Raw genomic sequence first — 23,617 nt, 5'->3', positions numbered from 1 at the left:
ACACAGGCCATCACTCTCCACCCTGCTGGAGTCCAGGCCTGTGGGGGTGGAGGTGCTCAGCTAGTCCCACCCCTGGGGCTCATTAGTCCCACCCCTGGGGCTCATTAGTCCCACCCCTGGGGCTTGTCTCCAGCTGCTATCCCTTCCACACCCACCTAAAGAAGGCTTTGAGCGCCACGGGAAGTGGACTTTGGGCACTTACAGGTAGGCAGGACATCATGCGGGCATGTAACTCGCCCCAGCCCTCACCCGCAGCCCATCCTGGACGCAGCCCCAGGTCCTGGGAAGAACATCACCACACTGGAGACCAGGCCTGGTTTGCATAGTCTGCACGTTTAATCACTTTAAAACCTCTAACATTATCTCTTGTCCATTAAATAGAACCAACAATGCTGGGCCTGTTTAAATTACAAGAAAAAAAAAAATCACTGTGCACCAACCCAGTATCTTACAAAACCAGCTGGGCTGGCCACAAGGGTGGGGGGGGGGGGATGGGAGAGGTGGGGGCACCCCTGGGCAGGTGGCTGGGTGCCAGGAGGGGCTAGGGAAGAGAAAGAAAAGGGGGCTCCCAAACGGGAGGGGACTGATTGTCCTAATGGGAGGGGTACAAAAGGCACGTCAGAAGAGGGGGACTTGGGGGGCAGGACAGGTCAGTGCTTTCTCCACCAGGGCACAGTGTTGGAGGGGGGCTCAGTGCCACTGCCTGCCCACCCCTGGCACTTGGAGAACCAGTGACCCATGAGCCCTTGGCACGAGGAGCCCCATCTGAAATGGACGACAGCCTGCCCCTTCTACTGTACTCCTCCTTTCCTAGGGCCCGCCTGGCCTGGCCTGCCTCTTCAGGACCTGGGGCTCAGCTACTCCTCAGCAACACGCTGCAGACCCCCACACCTCAGGGCCAGGGCAGCCGGGGGGAACAGCAGGGTGGACAGTGGGTGTGGGAAGGTGGATGGTCCAGCTGCTACCCCCATTAAAAATACCAAAAAAAAAAAAAAAAAAAAAGAAATCAGCATCTAAAGTGAAATAATCACAAAGTGAAAATATATCCTCAAACAGCCCCTGAGATCCCCACAGGGGAAAGCAGCATCGGGTGGGAGGCGGGAGAGGCCGGCTGGGCCACCGTCCCTCCCCACCACCCACCCAGGGGCTCCGGGACTGTGAGTGCCAACAGCCCAGGCAGCCCCGGGCTCAGAAAACAGGGACTTGGGCCCTGGCAGGAGGAGAGGGTGCCAGAGAGGGGAGGGTGGTCAGCACACCAGCACGGGGCCGGGCCAGCCTCGCTCAGCAGGCAGCCAGCTGTAGTGGAGGTGGGCAAAGGGACAAACACATGTGTGCACACACGTGTGCACCCTGGAAGTGCCTGCCTTGCCTTGGTCCCTTCCTTTGCTTACTGCTTCCGCCCGAGGCTCACCAGAGGTGGGGGATGGGGTCAGGGATGCAAAAGCCCTTAGAGAGGTGGCCTCCTCCTTCAAATACCCCCTAGGCCAGCCTCCCTGCTGCCTGGATGGGGACCATTATTGCTTTAGAGGAACAGGGAAGGGGCGAGAGCTGCAGCCCGGGTCAGGAATCCCATAAGGGAAGGGCTGCCCCTCTTCACTCCGCAGGGAACTCTGGCTGGGGCCTGGAACTTGGAAAGCTGCCCTAAAGGTTTCACTCCTTTCTCCACACGCAGGTGTGCTGGGGGTGGGCAGAGGCCCTCCCCTGCTCCCCAGCTGGTCCTGGGGTCCCACCTCAGGCAGCCGGGGGGCCCAAGGGTAGGGTGGGAAGCCGTCTCTGCCTCTCTTGCCTCCCAGCTGGGGTCCAAACCCAGTCCCAAGATAAAAAAATACTTTGGTGAATTAAAAAGTGCCCCAGGAGGGGATGGGCTCGAAGGGGCGGGCAGTAGGCGCTCGTCAAAGGGCGCTCTGGTCTTTGATAAAGGCGGTCCTCTCGTCCCGGCCCTCGTCCTCTTCTGAGTCGGACGGGCACTCCTCCTGCCAGGCTTCAGGGGGCAGCCCCTTGTAGGAGATGAGGCCACGGTCCATGGTGTACACCTTCACCCCTCGGAAGCTGAAGCCCGAGCGCAGCTGCAGGACCAGGAAGACAGTGACGAAGACCAGCACGATGAAGGCGCAGCTGAGGCCGGCCACCACCTCGGGCAGGTGCGAGGGCAGCAACCCCTCCCGCAGCCGCGGCTCTGCCTCCACCTCCGCGGGCGGCGGCCGAGGTGGCTGCTGCGGCTGCGGAGACTCACGGCTGCTCTGGCTTTGCCGGGAGCACGTCTGCTCCACAGGGTCCAGGGAGGAGTGGCTGGGGCAGCTGAGGCAGTCTGTGGGGGCTGGCCCCTGGCACGTGGCACACGAGGCGTGGCAGGGGGCACAGACGCTGGCCCGGATGATCTCCACGTCGTTCTCGGTGCTGTAGTGCGTGTCGAGGACTTGGGGAGCGAAGCCTGGAGGGCAGCGCTGGACACAGCTCTTCTGGTGCAGGGAGAAGCCTTCCTCGCACACTGCCGGCACGGGGCAGAAGGTGAGCGTCAGCCCAGCCGCCCATGGCTGTTGGGCCCTGAGCCCCACGACAGTGGCAGCCTGTGGACCTGCAGCCCCAGGCAGTCACCGCCGTCCCCAGGAGCTCCCACCCGCCCCAGGACTGTGGTCACCCTGGGGGTCCCAGCGTCCCTTCACACCCCTTTTCCTCCTTTAGGACAGGCGCCCTCTGTCCCCAGCCTCAGGTTCCCAAGCCCTCGCAGCACCCACGACTGACCCACACAGGCCTGGCTGGACGTGAGGGTCTTGCAGCCGATGCTCTCAGGAGGTGTGGGCAGCCCCTCGGGGGCCGTGCCGTACAGCACGAGGGTGAACTTGGTCAGTGTCCCTATTGAGGGGGGAGGCAAAAGTCAGAAGCCACGCCCGGCACCTCAGACTCTGCCAGCGCTCCTCCTCCATCCCCAGCCCTCGAGCACCCCCAATACCATAGTTGTTTGCTTCGCTGGTGTTTTCAATCTCCAGGACCCACTCGCCAGAGGGGTCCTCGTCCCAGGAATGGGTCGTCATGAAGGCCCAATCGTTAAACCCGTCTGCAGAATAGTCGTGCGGCCTGGGGAGGAAGGTGCACGTAGCTGCCTGAGGCCTCTGGGGGATCCCAGCCAGGGGACACCGAGCCCACAGCACATGGACCACACACCCTCCCCCCAGTGCAGCATAACCCCGTTGGGCTGGAAATGCCTGCTGGGTGTTTCCCAGCAGGCCAAATGTTCTCAACCAGAAGATTCTGGAAATGTGCAAGGGTACTACGCATGGGAAGGCACACAGACATGGCATTTAATAGGCAAAATCAGGGATTCCTGCAACATGGGACAGTCCCATAGGACAAAAACCATCCTTCCCAAAATGCCAACAGTGGAAAAGTATTTGGTGCCCTTCAGGGCTGTGTGAGTGAATGAATGAATGCATGTGGACGTGAGGGACAGGACAAGCTGGACAGAGGAGAGGGCAAGCACCTGGCGGCCAGCAGGGTGGAGCGGGTGCCCATGGGGCTGACCAGGTGGATGGCCAGGTCACCGCGGCGGTTGTAGGACAGGGTGAGCCGCGCCTGAGTGTGTTCCAGCCGCGTGATGTGGCCGGGCTCCCCCAGGCAGGCGGTCACAGTCTTCCGCACCTCCAGCCGCTTCCCGATGTCCCTGCACGGAGAGCACCGTGATGGTCTATCAGCCTGGCCCAGGGGGACCAGCGGGCACCCCTGCGCCCCTCAGGTCCCGCCTGCCCCCTCCCAGCCAGGGTCCAGCCCTCACTTGGGCTCAGTGAGGATGTCGATGATGCACTTCCGCTGGGGGGTCACCGTCGTCCAGTTCTGAGCCAGAGCCACCATGGCACCTGCGTCCAGTAACCCGTAGCCATACGAATGGCTCACTGTGGGGCAGGGAAGGCGGGGTCAGTTGGGAGGCACACAGGGCCCCCGCAACCCCCAATCCAGCCCTGTGCTCACCTTTGCGGCCCACACCATTGGTGGCCCAGTCGTTAGCATTGAGGTGCGCTGGCTTTGAGGTCTGTACCACCAGGTGCTGCATGTCCCGCCAGGTGAGGTTCTTACTGCAGAGGAAGGACGGAGAGGCTTGGGGGCTGTCTCTTCGGAAAGAAGCTGGAGACCAAGGGCTGCCTTGCAGGGGGCGCTGGTGGGGACAGGGTTGCGCCTCAGCCCCCACCCACTTACTTGGCCTCCAGGGTGAGAGCGATGATGCCCGCTGCCAAGGGGGCAGAGGCAGAGGTGCCTGTGTGAGACTCCGTACACTTCTGCCGCAGATCAGTGGTCACCTACCAGGAGGACAATGATGTTGGGCCTGTAATGGGGGGAGGGCACCAGAGGGGGGCCACCTGCCTGCCCTCCCTCTGCCCACAGGCCCTGAGCACCATAAGCAGGAGTGCGGAGCCAGGGCCAAGAAACCTTGGTCCCACCTGCTGCCTTGCTAACTTGCTGTGGACAGGCCGATGCCTGGCCCTTTCCGGGCCTCAGTTTCCCGAGGAATGAGAGGATTGAACTAAAGGTTGGCGATCATTAAGAGCAACGCATGTTTTCAGGGAGAGTCTTCTCAGGGGCTTCACCGATGGCTCCAGAGTCCCCAAGAGTCTTGGAGAGCTCCCTAGCCCCCATCCCATGACGCCTTAGCCACCACCACCCAGCCACGTGCGGGTGGAAGGCAGACGGGGTTGGAAAGGGGGCCCCGGGCAGAGCCAGCAAGCAGCCCCGTTTCCCCAGCCGCCACCCGGGGCAGGACTCACGATCTGCTTCTCGTTCTGGTTTCCACTGCTGTAGGTTGTGGCCAGCGTGGACGAGCAGGCCTCACTGTACCAGGGCACGTTGCCGGACTGCGTGGCGCTGCTGATGGACAGCGTGTAGATGCTGTTGGTGTAGCCGTCGCAGTTGCAGCTGTCATGTTCCCGGCCCCCGTTCCCAGAGGCCCAGACAAAGATGGAGCCCAGCCCCCCACGGCCCTGTGGACAGAGTGGGCTGGGGTCACTCGAGAACAGGACTTGGGGGAGGCCTGGCAGGAAGATGCTGCTCGAGACTGGGAAGGCTGGAGCATCCTTCTCGGGGGACTCTCTATCCAGCCCCTGTTCCCCTGGGAGACCCCTGGTGGATCTCATCCTTTTTTGCACAAAAAAGAGAGACCCAGACCACCAACCAAAATGCTCAGACTGGTGATTCCAAAGGGTGGAATTATGGGTAATTAGTATTTACTTTTCTCTTTTTTCTGTCCTTCCAGTTCCTTAACATTTTAATAACATTTAATAAACAAACTTTGTGTAAATTAAAATTAAACACAAGAATAAATAAATAGGAACAGAAAAACACAAAGAAGTATGGAAAAGGTAGCGCCTAGTTTACCCCCCGAGGCTGGGCCTGGTTTCTAGGGCGGGGCCAGGACCCCCACCTCACCTGGCTGACCCCCCGGAAGAAGGCCTCCTCAGCAAGGCGGGCTGGCCCATCCACGGTCTTGCCGTCGTCCTCGGGGCCCCAACTGGCGCTGTAGATGTGGATGTGGTTGGGATTCAGGCCCAGCGAGCGTGCCTCTACCGCATCTGTCACTTCACCGTCCAGCATGCGCACCCCTGGCCATGGAGGGGGGCGGGGAGAGGGATGCTGCGTGGGTCCAGCTGCCAGGAGCTCTCCCTGGAGCACACCCAGCCTTGCACCCAGAGGATGGGCAGGGGAGGGCAGAGGATGGTGCTGGGAAACCCTGAGCCCCTAACTCACTGGCCAGCCTCTGCCTTTCGAAGACAAGACGCAGGGGAAAAGGGGAGATCTCCCTGGGCCCCAACCACACATTCTGGACTAGGATGAGTTTCTGGGGTCCCAAAGGAGCATGGTGATCAAGGCCTGCCATGTAAGGACTCAGAGTGGACAGTGAGGATTTAGGGAGACTCCTGCTAAGAAACACTCCCTCCGCCCCACAGCACAGGGCCACCAGCACAGGTGGTTCAGCTTTTTGAGTTACTAAGAACCCTCTAAAGAAGAGCCATGCGGTCAAAAGGATCCACAGCAGGAAAGTGGCAGACACAGGCTAGATGGGAAGTGAATAGAGAAGAATCCCACTGGAAGGGTCCTCCCAAAGACCGGGTAGCCAAGGCCCACACCCACCTCCAATGCGGGCATTGTAGGCCACGCCTACACCACAGACACCGTTGTTGGCCACTGCAGCCACCTCGCCTGCACACCGTGTGCCATGCCTGCCAGGGCCAAGAGCACAGCATTAACAGTGGACAGAGCATGGTGGGTGCAGCCTGAGGAGCAGGAAGGGCCACATGCATGCCCCTCTACCTTTGCTGTCCCATATCTGTACACAGACCACACACCCCCCGCTCCTCTTGGCCTATGGCCACCTCCACTCAGACCGAACCTTCCCTCAGAGCCCCAGCTAGACCAGGACTATGGAAAAGACTTCAGCCTCTCGGGAAGGGCACATCTGCTTCCTCAGTGGAAAACAGAAGGGAAGCAGAGGCCAGGGACCTGCAATTCTTACCTGTTGTCATTCATCTGCGTGTACCGAGGCTGGGGGTCAGGGTCCTGGTCATTGACATCGAAGCTGGCCCCAGGATCCTGGAAAGGACATGGCCATCATCAGGGTCAGCCTGAACACACCGGCAGAACAGGACCATCCCTAGACTCCCCTCGCCAGGGATGGCTGCCTCCCTCCCCAACCTCCTCACATAATTGCCTGCCAAGTCCGGGTGGTTCTTCTCGATGCCATCGTCCAGAATGGAGACCACGATGCCACGCCCCGTGTAGCCCTGGGCCCAGGCCTCCTTCACGTTCAGGTCCCGCTGGGTGACACCAGACTGCAGAGACACCCACCCCCGTCACCCAGCACTTACGAGATGTGGTTGCTGGGTGAGGTTACGGGAACCTTGGAGAATCCCTTTGCCACCCCCAAAAGCTCCTTCTCCACCCGCCCCTGCTCCTCAAATGCCACCACTGGTTGTCTGGGCTCATGGAATTATAAAGAACTCTGGGAGGGCACTCCCCAGGGCTCAGCAGGATGGGCTGGAGTAAGATTACTCAGCAGACAGAGGAAGACTGACAGGAGGCCTGGAAGTCGGCCTCACCCACTCACGGGACCCCTCAGTGGATGGATGGATGCAGCCAGGGAGGCAACGTACCAGGTACCACTGCTGGGGAAACTTGGGGTCCGTGGGCTCCTGGTACACGTCCCGTTTGGCCCGTCGCTTTGCCACCTGCTGCTCCAGCCACTGTACCTGTGAGGGAGTGAGGGAGAGATGGTGTGGGTGGAGGAGTGGGGAGGGAGAGCAAGGCCTCCTGAGAACTGAAAGGGAAGGGTGGCAGCAGGAGGGGCTGGGGCCGCACTCACTTGAGGTTCCCGCTGCAGCCGGCTGTGCCGCGGGCGGTGAGGTGACAGGGACCGCTTTGTCACCGCTCGATGCCAGAAGTGGTAATAGTCGCCGAAGATCTACAACAGAGCAGGGAGACTGAGCTGGGCTTTCCATCTGCCAGTCCTCATGGAGGCGGGGGATGGGGGTGGACAACCGGCTGCAAGGGTAGGCTCACCACGGCAGGGGGTGGTGGGCATCTGCTCCTCGCCCAGGACCCCACAAGGAGGTGCAGCGGGCTGAGGGGGACTCACCCCCCCTGGGATACACCGGTCCACTGAGCAACCTAGGCTAGAAGCCCAAGGGCAGGACAAGCCACCCATAACATGCCTACTACCCAGATGCCCCTGAGAAGACAAGCCCCAGAGTTCCTGCTCTGGGTGCCGGAACCCCTGCCCTCACTGGCCCCACCCCCTGGCGATGTCCTATGCCTCGGCCAGCAGGAGGGAAGAACACCTACCTGGCCCAGGTTGAGGAAGCCATGCTTGCGTGCCACACTGTCAGCCACGGCTGGGCCTCCAGGAATGCACACGGCCCAGGTGTTGGTGAAGACCTTCTGGCCACGGACATCGGCCGCCAGCAGGACCAAGGCTCCTGCTGCTGCTACCACCCATAGCAACCAGGGCCTCAGCTCCATGGGGGGGACAGGTGGCCGGGACCCCGGAGCCCCCGTCTCCTTGGCCTGGTCACAGGGCCTCGGCTCCCGTGTGCCTGCTCACTGACTGTGGCCCGGGGCTGACTGGCGGGGGCATGGGACCGAGACGGGCAGGACTGCGCGGGGAGGATGAGGGCTGCCGGCTCTGAGAGGAACAAGGGAGGAGAAGAGGGAGAGTCAGTCGCTCCCCAGCCACGCACTAAAGCTGCCTTCCCACCCCACGGCTCACTCCAGGCCTGAAAGGGGCTCTGGGGGGGAGGGGTGAAAATCCAGCCCCCCAAGGTTAGCCGGATAGATGGACAGAAGGACCGCCTCCACACGCAAGAATACGGAAGTGGGATGAAGAGGACCAAGGCTTGAGTCGCTCAAAATTAGAAGCAACAACTGAATAAATGCTTGCCAGAATTGAAGTCAAAAAGGTGGGTTAGGGACTTCCCTGGTGGCGCAGTGGTTAAGAATCCTCCTGCCAATGCAGGGGACACGGGTTCGAGCCCTGGTCCGGGAAGATCCCACATGCCGTAGAGCAACTAAGCCCGTGCGCCACAACTACTGAGCCTGCGCTCTAGAGCCCGCGAACCACAACTACTGAGCCCGCGTGTCACAACTACTGCAGCCCATGCACCTAGAGCCCGTGCTCTGCAACAAGAGAAGCCACTGCAATGAGAATCCCGCACACCGCAACGAAGAGCAGCCCCTGCTCGCCACAACTAGAGAAAGCCCATGCGCAGCAACAAAGACCCAATGCAGCCAAATATAAATAAATAAATAAATAAATAAATTAAAAAAAAAAAAAAAGGTGGGTTATAGGGACTTCCCTGGTGGCGCAGTGGTTAAGAACCCACCTGCCACTGCAGGGGACAGGGGTTCAAGCCCTGGTCAGGTAAGATCCCACATGCAATGGAGCAACTAAGCCCGTGGGCCACAAGTACTGAGCCCTCGTGTCACAACTACTGAAGCTTGCACTCCTAGAGCCCGGGCTCCACAACAAGAGAAGCCACTGTAATGAGAAGCCCTCGCACCACAACGAAGAGTAACCCCCACTCGCCACAACTAGAGAAAGCCTGCGCACAGCAACGAAGACCCAACGCAGACAAAAATTAATTAATTAATTATTTTTTAAAAAGGTGGGTTATAAAGCAGTAGGTACCTATAATCCTGTTTTGTTTTTAAAAAACTATTTATACGTGTATATTTATATAAAACCACAAAACATAATCTGGAAGGACACATGCTAACAATGGTTCTCTCAAGGTGGTGAGAATTATGAGTAATTGTTATTTTCTTTTGTGTCATGTATATTTTCCAAATTACCCAGGTATATTTTATAAAGGAATAAAATGTTAGCTTTTTAAAGTTTTTTAATGGGCGGTGTCTACACAGCTCACTAGGGCTTCCTAGTTCAGCAAAGCAGACCCAGCCATAGGGAGTTACCTGCAAAGACCCACAGCCCCTGGCAAGAAAGAGTGGGTAACCTAAGGTGGGATGGGGGCTTTGGGGGCTGAGCACGGGGAGGGGGGATCGCAGTGGCTTCACCCTCCCTCTTTGGCCCAGACCATCAGCAAAGTCAGGGGCTCAGGCTCTTTTTTTACACAGTTTCCTGGGAAACGCTGGGGCCACCCAGCCCTGGCCTGCAGGCCTCCAGCAGCCCCCTCGGTCGCTCCACACCCACCAGCCTTGCGTAATCTGAGCCCGGGCAGCCAGGGCAAACACTGGCTGCTGAGCCAGGAGCGCCAAGGTGAAGCTGAATCAATAGTCCGAGTGTTGTTTTTCCTCCTTCAGCAAACAGACAGCAGGACCTCTCTGCCTGGGGCCACATAACTGTCCCCACATAGGGCCCCTGGCTAGCCAGAAGCCAAGCCCCTGGGGTGGGGAGAAGCTGGGGGAGGTCCCGGTGGGGCTGCCGGAGGTGTCCCGCCTCAGTGCCAAGCTTGTTGAGCACAGCGCCTGCCCACACGGCCCCGGATGCCCCCACCACTCCCAGGGCCCAGCCCCAAAGGAGGCCACTCTGCTGGACGGCAAAATGAAGCTCCCCATCTCACCCGGGCCCCGGAGAGCTGGACAGGCGGGCTCACCACTGGGAACACTCCTTTTCCAGAGACTGCCCTCAGTCACAGTCAGCCTCCCTGCCTGCTCCTGCTGCAGTCCCACCCTGCAGGCTGGAGAGACTCAACACACAATTCCTGGAGTATTTTCAGTTTACACCAAAATAACCTGACAGCTGATGGCAGGAGGCATCCACAATGCAGCTCCTCCTCACCCTGGATGGGCAGAGTCCATAGGGTTCCCGGACAGGCCTGGAAGCCACAGCCCCATGATGCCTTGGGTGACCAAGTTCCGGAAAGCTGGTCTGAGCAATGGCTGGGCAGCCAGACATCCAGCCCTAGGGGGTGAAGGAAATCCAAGCCCCTCATTTAACAGAGGATATGGAGACCTAGGGGCAGAGCCAGATAGAAACAAGCCCTCTTCTCCCCTTCTTGCCACAAGAGCGGCCTCTTGGTTCCAGATGTCAAGAAAGGCCATCTCCTGACCACAGTGCTGTGAGCCGTACTGGAACTCCCAAATCAAGACTGGGTTCATCTGCGTCCAGCCCAAGTTCTGGGACATTGTGGATGGAGCTGCAGCTGCTTGGTGGTAAAGGTGATTAACTACTTAATTACCTTGCAGCACCCAAAAAGAAAGCGGGCTTCAGGCACAACCAAACAATCCCCCAAGAAAGGACCAGCCTTTGTCTGCTCAGCATCCCCAGCCACGGTGAGCCGTAGATATGGCTTCCACAGAGCCTGAAGCCTCCAGACAGCCCTGCCTCAGCATCCTGGAGGGAGGGAGGGAGGAAGGGAGGGAGGGAGGGAGGGAGGGAGGACCCCCTCCCAAAAGAGCAGGCGCTGAGAACAATGAATGAATGGGCTTCTCCCCACCCCCATCCCAGACTCTGACTCACCCTCTGAGTCCCAGTTCGGCTCAAACCCGGAGGCTTGCTGTATTTCCAGCCTCCTGTGAAGCCCTCTCACATGGGAGTCAGCTCCAGGCTGTGGCCACAGAGAGACCTGTGGGTGCTCCTCGTGGCTGTGTTCTAGGCCAAAGCCCTTTTCTCCAGTCCCAGGAACCTCCTAACACAGACACCCACTCTGAGGCACCCAAACTGAACCTACCCCAGGTCCAGCTGCTGTTTCCCAGGCACTGGGGGTCTGGCGTGGACAGGGCTGCCTGGGAAACCTGGTCCCGTCTCTCTTTCCAGCAAAGAAACACCAAGCCAGGTCCTGTAACAGGCACCGAAGGCTGTGCTGAAATTCTGAATTCCAATCTTTACTCAACTCATTTGCTATGTGATCTTAAGTCACTTCCTCTCTCTGGGCCTCAGTTTCCTAGATGGTAAAAACTGCTAGACCAGAGGTTTTCAAACTTTTTTTTTAAAGCCACAGAATCTTTAAAAAATCAAATCTTATGTGGAAGCCCAGTATAGGAAATTGTAAAACTTGGGCCACTCTGGTTGAAACGGGTCACGCTTGGCTACTCTCCTATGCTGTGCCCACACCTGGCCAGCAGCTGCCCAGCCCTCACTAGGCCACATCACCTGGGTTCCCCTCCCACTTCCCAAGTCAGAAAGAATTCTGACATCCTCCGGTGGAGGAGGGTCTGCACCCCCAGGGGCAAAGGGCTAGGGGATGGCGGGGAAAGCAGGTACTGACCTGACAAGTGACTGCTGTAAGACCTGTCTGGCAAGCAGGCCGCCCCTCAGTCCAGCCACCCCACGGGGGCAGCAGGGGTCTCGGCCAGGCCTCCGCGGGAGGCAGCCCCGGAACCTACCTGAGCCAGCCTCCCAGCGCCCGCGGATCCCGCACCTGAGTGTCTCGCCGCTCAGGTGTGCGGGCGGGGACGAGGCCCGGGCCGTGAATAATCCCCTCCGCCTCGCGAACAGCCGCTCCTCCCCTCCCCCGGCGGGAGCGCAGGCCCTCCCCAGCCGCGGAGTGGGCGAGCCGGCGGCGGCCCCCGAAGGACTGCGGGGAGGCGGGAGCACCCGGCGCCTCTGGAATTCTCTCGCCATCCCGCCCCCAGCGGGGGCCCCGCTGGCGCTTCCTGAGGTCAGAGGGCTCGCCCCGGCCCCAAGCGGAAAAGTACCGGCACCTACAAGGGCTGGGAGCCGAGCCGGGCCCGACGCTCTCAGGTGGGCTGCGGGGCGCCCTTCCTGCTCCCCACGGCTTCACCCTCGGGGCCGGCCCGGGGGCCAGTTTCGAAAGCCGGGAGGGCAGCCGGGCCCGGGCTGCCTCCGCGCCAGCGACCCCGACCCTCCCCTGCCTGGGCGCCCGGGCCGCGGAGCCCGCTCCTCCGGCAGAGCGGCCCAGTCCGACCGGCTCTCCTCGGGCCCGGCTCCCGGCGCGCTGCCTCCACCGGGCCCCGCGCCCTCGCCGCTTACCCTAGGGAGCGCGGGCGGGGAAACTTTTCCAGGCGAGCGCCGCGGCGGCTCGGGCGCCCCTCGGCCGAGCGGAGAGCCCGGCGGCGGGGCCTGGGCTCGACGCGATCCCCGCGCCCGGCAGCAGCGTCACCGCGCGGAGGCGGGAAGGAGCGGCGGCGCGGCCTCGGCCGGGCCGGCGACCAGGGCAGGGCTCGGCCTCGGCCTCGGCTCCGGCTCCGGCTCCGGCGCGGGCGGGGGCAGCGGCCGGGCCGCGGCGGCGGCGCGGCTTGTTTACTCGGGCCGCTGTCAGCGGCTGCGGCGGCCGGGGCTCCTCCTCCTCCGCCGCCGCGCCCCCTCCCCCTCGCGGCGCCACCTCCGCGCTCCCCAGCAGCCGCCGCAGCGGTCCCGCCGCCCTGGCCCGCCGCGCCGCCCATGCCGCCCGGCCCCGGGCCCGCGTTCGGAGCGGGAGAGCCGCAGCCCCCGAGCTCCGGCCTTGCGGGGCGCCCGCTGCCTCCGGCTCACGGTCGGGGCAGGTAGGAAGTGGGGCCAGCGATCCCAAAGCCCTCGCGGCCGCCCGGCGCGTCGCCCAGGCCCCACTGCCCGCACCCCCGCCCCGGGCTCGGCTCTTCGCGCCGCGAGCTCCCCGGGCCGGCGGCCGAGGAGACCCGAACTCGGAACCCCCGGCAGGGGTTGGGAAGGGCTCGAGGCGTCACTCTGAGCCCAGTCTCGGCCGGATTCTGGGGAAGCTGGCCTTCTTCTCCCCCCACTTCCCCACTCCTAAGCCACGAGTTTGGGCACGACCGATTTAAGTGCCCTGGGATGACGCACCTGGGGTACCCCATCTGAGGTCGGGCTTCACCGCGCCTGGGCAAACCTCCTCGTGGCCTGCAGTTAGAGGACTCACGATTTTATTTGCATTTATATAGACAGGTGGATAAGCAGAACAAGTAGCCCATCCCCTTTTAATTTTTTTAAAACTTTTTTTTTTTTTAACTCCAACCGCCTGCCAGGCACCAGGCCAATCACTTTATATTATCTCCTTCTCATGTACATTATTTAATCTACATAATCCTTTCAGGCTGACATTATTAATCCCATTTTACAGATAAGGAAACTGAGGCGCACAAGGTTTAAATAATTTGCCCAAGATACCACAACTAGCAGGCCTCAGAGCCTGGAAGAGATCTAGGGCTTTGGCAGAGCCTGAATCTGAGCTACTTGCAATATACCAGCCGGCTCCTCTCCCTCCCTGGGTCCCTGCCCTAGAAAACGTCTGTGCTACTTGGCCGAGGCCACCACTGCTTGAGCTGAGAGAGAAAAGAGGGGAAATGTGGCCAAAAGCTCCCCAGGCTGGGTTATTCCAAGGTCGCAGAGCAGTCTCTGCCCATCCTTTCCTGCTCGCTTTGAGATAACCTGGCAGAACAATATTATCCTGTGATCTGTTCAACACCGGTTTGGGGATAATGACAAAAACGAGCACCGAACACTGCAGAGCATGTTCTCTGAGCCAGGAGTAGTTCTCAGCTCTTTCCGTGTGTTAAATTATTTTATCCTTACCACAAACCCTGTAAGGTGGATACAATTTTCCTTTAGGGATCTTTCATGTATCACTATCTACAGAGGAGGAAACTGAGGCCCAGAGAAGTTAAGTAACATTCGTAAAGTAACTCACTAGGTGACAAGTCAACCAGCAAACCTGCGTTTGAAACCCTGCAGTACTGATTTACACTATGCCACCTTAGACAAGTTACTTAATTCTCAGAGCCTCAATTTACCCCTCTGTAAAATGGAGATAATATTCAACTAGTGGGATAAGGTACTGTTTGGGCACCTGTACAAACAGTGCAAAAACCGGAAACTCAGGGAAGAATGTGCAGTCCTAAAAGTTGAGCCGGGAGATAAGTCCAGTTGGCCCCCTCTTGGAATGGGAACTGCCCCCCACAGGGAGCAAAGACTCCTAGGGGCCACCCTGGGGTGGCTCCAACTAGCAGCACCAGCCACAGTTGGGAAAACAATACTTCTTCAGTCAGACCTAGGCAGGAAGTGAGTCACGGTTCTTCCTAAGTCTGTGAGCAAGAGATCCCTATTGAGGGGAAATGGGGACAGGGCTGGTCCCATCTAGCCTCAGAGTCCCCCAGTGCCCTTCCCCCTTGTCCTCTGACTTACAAGAAAGGTAAACCCGGAAGGAAAGCAATCCTGTCTGCCTCTAGGTGCCCCACCCATCCTGGAGGCCGGCCCCAGGGGAGCCGAAGTGGGTCTGAGGAGGAGGAGGGGCTAGCCCTGTCTCAGGCGGCTGCCACCCAGCAGAGGCACTGGAGCTTCCCAGTTTCTCCCGACAGCCGGCCCCTCCAATCCTGCCTTTGGCATAAGGAGAATTCTTTCAACTGTTGCTCAGAAGTGCATCACTGAGGGAAGGAGAGAGGAGAGGACCGAGAGAGTAAGCCCCTGCCCCGGAGGATCTCCATCTTAGTCTTGCTCCTATTTTAGGGTTTCACATACAACTGTATTTTACAACGATTTGGTTGTTTAAAAGAATGTGGAGGGGGGCTTCCCTGGTGGCGCAGTGGTTGAGAATCTGCCTGCCAGTGCAGGGGACATGGGTTCGAGCCCTGGTCTGGGAAGATCCCACATGCCACGGAGCAACTAGGCCTGTGAGCCACAACTACTGAGCCTGCGGCGTCTGGAGCCTGTGCTCGGCAACGAGAGGCCGCGATAGTGAGAGGCCCGCGCACCGCGATGAAGAGTGGCCCGCACTTGCCGCAACTAGAGAAAGCCCTCGCACAGAAACGAAGACCCAGCACAGCCAAAAATAAATAATAAATAAATAACAAATAAATTAAAAAAAAAAAAAAAAAGAATGTGGAGGGAATTCCCAGGTGGTCCAGTGGTTAAGACTCTGTGCTTCCACTGCAGGGGGCAAGGGTTCAATCCCTGGTCAGGGAGCTAAGATCCCTCATGCCATGCAGCGTGGCCAAAAACAACCCCAAAAAACAAAAGAAAAAAAGAATGTGGAAGACACCTCCTTGCGAAAAGCCCTCTGGAGAGAATCCCAGCTTGCCACAGCTGGTGACTGCTAGCCAAATTCTTTTTCTCCTGGAACAAGTCCTGTGGGCAGGTTTTGTTCTCTTTATCACTCCCAACAATTTGTCTGAGGCCTTAAAAGCCAGAAGGAGCTCAACTGCCTGCAGAGCCCAGGTCCACTGACTTGGGGCCCTAAGAGCCCAGGGCCCTCTGGATCACAGTTATCCGTTTTACACAGCAGTTAATAGGACAGGGGGCACCACGTGACAGAAGTCTGGCAACAGGGTGGGGGGCGACCTATGGGGTGGAGCAGGGCCTGATGGGTAAGGCCTGAGGGAGGAAGGGGCTGTGACCAGTTCCCACCTTCCCAGCAGGGGGCCGGAGGAGCCGTCCAGCCAGCCAGGCCTCTCTTTATCCTTGGATTTGGGGCTAACCTGGGAGACTCCCAAGAGCAACCGTTGTCCTATGGTAAAATCCACCCAGTCACCCTTACCTCAGGCACTCCCACTGTCCCCTTGGAGTGCTCCGGGGGTCCCTTTCTCTCAAAATCTCTGCCCCACTCTCAGGCACCTCAAACAAAGCCTTCGCAGCAGCACCCACACCTGGGCTTTTTCTTTTCTCTTCTTTTTTTTTTTTTTTGGCTGCACCACTCGGCATGCAGGATCTTAGTTCCCGACCAGGGATCGAACCCACGACCCCTGCAGTGGAAGCGCGGAGTCTTAACCACTGGACCACCAGGGAAGTCCCCCGACACCTGGTTTTAATCAAAATGTCTGCACCACATCCACACATGCATAGAGGAGCAGACAACAAAATTTAATTGGTATTTTCTCTAAAAAGGTGGGGATTTGAGAGCTTTTTGTTGTCTTCTTTTTGCTTACCTGCATTTTCAGGAATTTCTACAATAACTTTTAGAATAAGATAATTAAAATTTTAAGTCATGCAAAACTGAATAAAGCATGCCCATACTTCACCATCTAGCTCCAGAACACCTGGGGTCCCTCCTCCTATCCCATCACTGGGCAGGGCCCTTCCAGTTCTGGCTAAACCACTTTGGGAAAACCTCCTTTATAGGACAGGCCAACAGGGTGTCTGTGTGGGTGTGGGGAGGAGCTAGAAGTGATGTGGTGGTGATGTATCTGGTCACGCTGGGACAGGATTGCAGCAAGGTCAGCCCTTCTCATGTTCCCAATTACTGGGCTAGCTCCGCACTTACCTTTTACCTGCTGGCTCTGCTGCCTCCCCAAGTCACTGGTCGGCTTAATGGCTGGTTCCCTTCTGCTGGCTCTGTGTCTTTTGCCTTGCCTTCAGTGCCCAGGCAGTGCTACCCACAATTGGGCACCAAATAGGTGCTTTGTGTGCACTCTAGTCTGGCAGACATTCATTGAGCACCTGCTGAATGCCTGGCCCTGGGACCTCAAGCTGAGTCCCTTAGAACTTGTCCTCAGGAAGCCAGCGACCACCTCTGGGAGACTTAGGAGGTACCTGAGACATGACAGTATCTTCCTGAAGCTTCACCCTCCCTTCTGGCCTTGCAGTTCCAACAAGCTCTGCCCTTCCTTCTCCCTCTTGATACAAAAAAGTAAAACAGTCAGTTAACGACTTGTTGAATTTTCCTATCAGTTTTGTTACTGGAACAGGGTTTTGCAACCTCACACTATTGACATCTTGGGCCAGGTTATTCTTGTTCTGGGAACTGTCCCTTGCATGGTAGGATGTTTAGCAACATCCCTGGTCTCTAAACACTAGGGGCCAGTCGCACCCCACCCCCATTATGACAACCAAAAGTGTCCCCAGACATTGCCGAACATCCCCTGGAGGGGGCGTGTAAAGTTGCCCCCGGCTGAGAACCACTGGTCCGGAGTGAGGACTGGGAGTGGTGCGGGAGACGGTTTGTGTGCCAGGGTTCCAGGCATCAGGGGTTGTCTGCTGGGAACTATGCACTGAGACAGCAGGCAGCAAGGGAGAAAATTCCCAAACCCCAAACCGCCTGGCATGGCAGTGCAACAAATGGGGCCATTTAGTGTTCAGGGCAAACGATCTTATGTATCTCCACGACACCTGAGGACATCGCTCTCAGGAACGTTAATGATAATGCTGAATTGAGGAAAGGAACAATCACATTGATCACACTCTGTTTACTGAGGTGGGGAAGTGGGTGAGCCAGCTTCGCATTAAATATGTATTTAGAAAGCAGATCAGTGGTGGCTGGGGGCAGAGGTGCGGGTGGGGCAGGAGGAGACTTCGGGGAGTGATGGATATGTTCGCTATCCTGATTGTGGTGATGATTCCATGGGTACACACAAACGTCAAAATGGATCAAGTTGTACGTTTTAAATATGTGCAGTTTATAGCGTGTCAATTATATGTCAATAAAGCTGTTTTTAAAATGTATTTCATTGTTTAACATTTTAGTGCTTGAAAGGCATTATTTTGGAAATTTACTAACATGAAGTAGCCATTTCTTGACTGTGCCAGATGAATGGGGGGAGGGGTGGCGGTCACTGCAGTACTTAAAAAGGAAACAGCAAAAAAGAAAATGATCACGGGCCTTAAGGCTGACCTAAGGAAGGAGGAAAAGGGATGCCGAGAACATTCAGCTCCGACGTCTTTCGATGAAGCCAGCGAGAGCCTGTCCGCTGGTTTAGAGGAAACACTGGAGAGTTTTTCCATTGGATGATGCTATCAAACCAACGTGTCTGGAAAGGTATTATCAGGGGCTTGGGGAAAAAAAAAAAAACAAATGTAGTGCTGGCTACCAGGAAAGGAACAGATGAATCTGGAAATTACAGGCTCCTCCACTACCATTAATCCCTAAAACAAACACTGCTGGGGGAAAAGCCAGTTAATACCTGGAGGAGGGCGGGTGCTATCCCTCAGTGGGGCTGGTACAGCTGGGGAGCGGAGAGCCTTTATAGGAGCAGGGTGCACGGGAAAGTTGCCAGAATCGACCGTGCCCAGGGGGGTGCACTCAGCAGGGAGGGGTGCCAAGATGCCCAGCAGGGAGACCTGGGGGCGGCCAACAATGAGGGGCGTCTCACGGACAGTTCAAGTGTTTTTAGCTGATGGAGACCTCCACCAAGGGTCTCAGAAGTCCGGAGTGAGGAAGGGGAGCAAGGAGAGGCCTAGCATGGGGATGTGTGACAATAAAAGTCTGTGGAGAGTTGACTGTGCACCAGGCATTTCAATCATTCCTTCCTCAGATATTGACTGGGTGTGGTGCGGGACCTCCTCCAGTGCTCCAGTTGTGAGGGAAGTCCAGACAGCAGGTAACTAAGCCAGTTTATAAGAGAAGTTCAGATCCTGGTAAGTACTCTGGAACAAAAATAACAGAGGGTGGTGTAGTAATGCCTGGGAGAGGGGAGGGTACTGTCCCTGGGATGGTCAGGGAAGGCCTCTCTGAGGAGGTGATATTTGAGCAGAGGCTTAAGCAAGAGACAAAGGAGTGAAGATCTGGAGAGAGGGAGTCCCAGGCAGTGAGCAGAGGAAACCAGGGTGCATGGGCCTGGTGTGTGAGCTTGTGCACTTGGAGAGCAGACACTTCTCCGGAGCGCCGTGGGAGAGGGTGACAGTGGGAAGAGATGGGATGAGAGGGGTAGACAAGGCTAGACCATGCAGCATCTGGCAGGCTGGGCTGGATGCTGAATTGAACAATGGACAGTTTGGAGGAATTTTACTAATTTGGGCCTTTTCAAAGGCCCCTCTGACTACCATGGGGAGAAGACATGTCATGGGGGGTGAGGGTAAGAGTGGGAGCCCCACGACTGTTCTATGCAGGAGGCACCATTTGTGACCCTCCCATGTTGCATGTGGGGTGAGGGGTCTGGCTTGGGGATGTCGGGGTGACTCTCATAACCCACTAAGCGAGTCTGTGGGCTCCTGAGCAGGGAGCAGGCCTGGGAAGGATGGACGGGAGCCATGCCACTTGTCTGCCCTGGGAAGGCAGAGCCTCCTCAGGCCAAGAGCTGGCCAGGGCACCCAGGCCTGGGGCCCCACTGCCCAACCGCTTGGGTGGGTTCAGGTGCTTCTCCCTAAATCACATCCCTGTCAGCATCTTTAGCTTCAGACTTGGCAAAAAGGGATTGCCCTGAGTCAACAGTAAAACTCCCAGAGCACTCACTGCTCATTCCCTGGCAGGCACCCTGCTATGTGCTTTCCTCTCATTGTCCCCTTTACTTCTCATAGCAACCCTGAGCCGGGCACCATTGTTATTCCCATTTTACAGATGAGGAAACTGAGGCCTTGAGAGCCTGCTTGGAGTCACAGGAAGAGGAAGATCCAGGATTTGAACCTGGGGAACACACAAACTTAAACCACTCAGCTTTCTGCTTCTAGAAGAGGGTGAACAAGGGCTGAATCAGATGCCGATTCCCGAGGCACCGTGATGTGGGTGGCTCAGCTGTGATTCACCTTTTACTTTTTCTTGGACAAGGCTTGCTCACCTGCACTCTCCCAGTCGTAATGTTGATGTTTCTATAGGGTGTGTGCTGCAGAACCACAGAGCTGCCCTTCCCCCCATCCAGTGTGCTGTTACCAGCCCAGCCCTGGGCTCAGATCCAGCCCTGACACTTGCTTGAATGCTACCCCCAATCCCTGGGCAAATTACTTAACCTCTTAGGGCCTCAGTTTCCTCATCTGTAAACTGGGGTAAAAAATATCCAGCCCATCAGGTGATACCTGTAAAGTACTCACTCAGCACAGCGTCTGGTCCGCAGTGGTAGCTACTATGATTAAATTACACCCTCCTTCCTTCTGAGGCAGGCACGCTCTTCCAGTGGGCTGGCTGTGGAGGCTTCTAACTCTTCTGCATTGGTCCAAACCCAGGCGTTCGTGGATGAAATCTCTGCCCTCCCTGTGGCCCTTCTTTGGTGCTGTTAGGTGATTTCTTTTTTTTCCTAGGAGGAGAGCGGCCAGTCTCCTTGCATTGCTGCTGTGCTGAAAGCAGCCTTTGCTGTGGCCTGGTCCCTGGGTGACACATGAGGTGCCTTGTAACCATTTTGCAAGCTGCCGGCTCCTTTGAGGTCAGAGGTCAGCAGACGGTCCTCTGAGGCAGTGCTTCCCGACATGTTCACATCAGGACGTGCAGAAAGTGTGGGCAGCCGCTGGGGCAAAGGGACCAGGCTGATTGAGGCTGGTGGGGTCTTGGTGGCAGCTGCCACCCCACACCTCAATGCCTGCTTGGGGACTGGAGGCTCTAGAACCCATTTCAGGAACAGGAGCGGGCAGTGCTCGCTAAGGGGTGCCTGGCGGTCAGGCCACGTCACTGCCAAGTCCTCTCATAGAGTCCTGGGCAGGGCCAGTCTTCTTAGTTCCCTGACCAGGGATGGAACCCGTGACCCCTGCAGTGGAAGTGCACAGTCTTAACCACTGAACCACGAGGGAAGTCCCGCAATAGGGCTCTTTATCACTGACATGGGTCTCAAATCTGAGTCCTGTACATTCCCTTCATGGGAAAGAGACCCCTGCAGCCTCCCCAATGCTGGTTGAGGTGTAAATTATTTTTGTTTTATTAGGTATACTCCTTATAGTTGTCATGCAGTCATCAGGCCAAAATGATTCAAAGGTCAAAACTATACAGAAAAATACACATAAAGCAATCTTGCTCATACCTCTGCCCCTTCTGTTCAGCCCCCTTCCACACTTGAGTACCAATTTTAAAAAAATAATTAATTTATTAATTTATTTTGGCTGTGCCGGGTTTTAGTCTCAGCATGTGGGATCTTTTAGTTGTAGCATGCGGGATTTTTAGGTGCTGTATGCGGACTTCTTAGTTGCGGCATTCATGTGGGGTCTACTTACCCAACCAGGGATCGAACCCAGGCCCCCTGCACTGGGAGCGTGGAGTCTTACCCACTGGATCACCAAGGAGGTCCCTTGAGTACCAATTTTTATTAGATCTGATTTATCCTTCCACTATTTCTTTCTGCAAAAAAACAAACAAAAAAACCCCCAAAATTATATGTACACACACATTTATCTCTCTCTATTCCTGTACTTCCCTTTTTTTAATCAAAAGGTAGCATATTACAATTTGTTTTTTCACTTAGCAGTACATTCTGGAGAAGTTTACATAATAAAAATAAACAAGAGATTAAAAGATACACGCTATTATATATAAAATAGATAATAAACAAGGACCTAATGAATAGCACAGGGAACTATACTCAATATCTTTTAATAACGTATAATGGAAAAGAATCTAAAAAAGAATATATAGGGACTTCCCTGGCAGTCCAGTGATTAAGATTCTGCGCTTCCAATGCAGGGAGTGTGGGTTCGATCCCTGGTCGGGGAACTAATATCCCACATGCTGTGCGATGCAGCCAAAAAATTTAAAAATAAATAAATAAAATAAAAATAAAAAATAAAAAAAGAATATATATATATATGTATATATATATTGTATATATATAATTGAATCACTTTGCTGTACACCTGAAACTAATACAACACTGTAAATCAACTATATTTCAATAAAAAATTTTAAAAAGGGACAGAGAATGCAAAAATAAACAAAACTACAAACCCAATACAATTCAAAGTGACAATATTAGTTTAATGGGAAGGATGATGTTGTTTGGCTGAAACCAAACTGCCACTTAACAGTGATATCGGACTGACCAATAAGAGTAGATTTCCTTTTGAGTTTGACATGCCTGTGGCTGCTGCCATGTGCTGGGGAATGACTTAGTTCTCCCACTACTTTTCTCTATTTGAATTACTGTAATACTTCTGTTTGCACAGTGGGCTGTTACATCATTTGGGCTGCACTTGGCTTCAATGCATCATTTATGCATTAAATCTACCTCTGTTCTTTTCTTGTTAGCCAGCAGCAATTAAAAAGGACTGCGTGATGCCAACACCCACCATCATAAACACAAATGCAAACTTGGGCAGTGAAATCCTGTGTGAACAGTAGATTGTAAGGTGGTCATGCCGACAGTAATGATGATGAAAATAATCATGATGGCTAACATTTACCAAGTACTTGCTATGAGCTGGCACCGTGCTGTGCTTTATATTTATATATATATATATATATATATATATATATATATATATATATATATATATATTAGGCTCCGTTGGGTCTTAGTTGCAGCATGTGGGCTTCTTACTTGTGGCACGTGGGCTTCTTAGTTGCGGCATGCATATGGGATCTAGTTCCCCGAAGAGGGATCGAACCTGGGCCCCCTGCATTGGGAGCTCACAGTCTTACCCACTGGACCACCAGAGAAGTCCCTGTGCTAAGTGCTTTACATGCAGGATTTTATGTAATCTTCCAAACAGCCCTATAAAGTAAGCACTACCCATTTTACAGATGAGAACATTTAGTCTTAGAGGGATTAAATATTAACTTGCTCAAGACCACATGTATGGGAACTGGGACAGTCAGAATTTGAACCCGTGTCAGGCTGACCCCAGTGATCACTGGAAGGGCTGGTAGCTGGGGCAGGGACCTTACTATGCTCTTTGCCATCAGGTGCTGGCCATAACTGCTCACCTGGCTAGGCGCTGCTGGACCGGGCCAGGCCGGATATATGGGGTCTGGGGCAGAGGGCGGAAGGGGAGTGTGTGGGTGACAGTCCCTGTGGGGGCGTGGACCCCCTGGGACCCTCTCCCTGAGTCCTGGGTGAAAGTGTGCTGAGCCTGTTATGTGACCCTGCCTCCTCTCTCTCAATATCAAAGTGAATAAACACCCCCCCCCCCAAAATACCATTTAGACGATAATGCTCTATGTCCATGATGGGTGACTGTAACAGTGACACTATGTCAGCTTCTGGTGAAGGACTGAGAGTTCTGAATGTTCTTCGACGGTCCCTGGGCAGCTGTGCCGGGCTGGGGTTGGGCCAGGCTCAGGGTGAAAGTGTGGACTCTGTAGCCATCACCTCCCCATGGCCTTCCACCTCCCTCAACTCCTGCCCTGCCTCACTTTCTCTCCTAGCCCCTCTCCTGGCGATGCCTGTTTGCTCATTCCCTGCCCCGGGCCTGTCCGTGTTCCCTGTTGCGGCCTCAGCCTGTAGCTCCAGGAGAAACAGGGAGGTCAGGTAGGCCTGAAGCTGGGGCCTCAGCCCAAGCTTAGTTTGCAAGTCACAGAGCATGTGTGAGCTTACCATGCTTCCTGGGCAACGGAAGTTGCATATTAGTTCAATGACAAAGACGATGACCCAGTTGAGTCCTATTGGGAGC

The 23,617-nt window shown here is 56.0% G+C and overlaps 1 protein-coding gene across 9 annotated transcripts; it reads right to left on the bottom strand.

Annotated features, from left to right (window-relative positions):
- Nucleotides 1-314: 314 nt before the first annotated feature.
- Nucleotides 315-13,311, bottom strand: FURIN (furin, paired basic amino acid cleaving enzyme). 9 transcript variants are annotated; one of them, XM_059912423.1, is made up of 18 exons: nt 12,428-12,625; nt 11,166-11,273; nt 10,228-10,396; nt 7,822-8,161; nt 7,343-7,441; nt 7,134-7,229; nt 6,684-6,812; nt 6,497-6,573; nt 6,115-6,203; nt 5,413-5,585; nt 4,755-4,967; nt 4,189-4,289; nt 3,964-4,067; nt 3,770-3,887; nt 3,479-3,658; nt 2,951-3,075; nt 2,743-2,853; nt 315-2,488 (listed from the first exon to the last, which is right to left on the bottom strand). In XM_059912423.1, exons 4-18 carry the CDS (start codon nt 7,996-7,998, stop codon nt 1,893-1,895), a joined length of 2,388 nt encoding a protein of 795 aa, XP_059768406.1. In that variant the 5' UTR covers nt 7,999-8,161; nt 10,228-10,396; nt 11,166-11,273; nt 12,428-12,625; the 3' UTR covers nt 315-1,892. The 9 variants fall into 9 exon arrangements, with proteins under 9 accessions (XP_059768406.1, XP_059768407.1, XP_059768408.1 ...); XM_059912424.1 differs by lacking the exon at nt 11,166-11,273; XM_059912425.1 differs by lacking the exon at nt 12,428-12,625 and having other exon boundaries at nt 10,274-10,396; nt 11,166-11,686.
- Nucleotides 13,312-23,617: the final 10,306 nt, after the last annotated feature.

Source organism: Balaenoptera ricei, chromosome 2 (genome assembly GCF_028023285.1).
Source record: "Balaenoptera ricei isolate mBalRic1 chromosome 2, mBalRic1.hap2, whole genome shotgun sequence".
Taxonomy (NCBI): domain Eukaryota; kingdom Metazoa; phylum Chordata; class Mammalia; order Artiodactyla; family Balaenopteridae; genus Balaenoptera; species Balaenoptera ricei.
The sequence above is the reverse complement of the archived record's forward strand: the minus strand, read 5'-3'. Positions and strand labels throughout refer to the sequence as shown.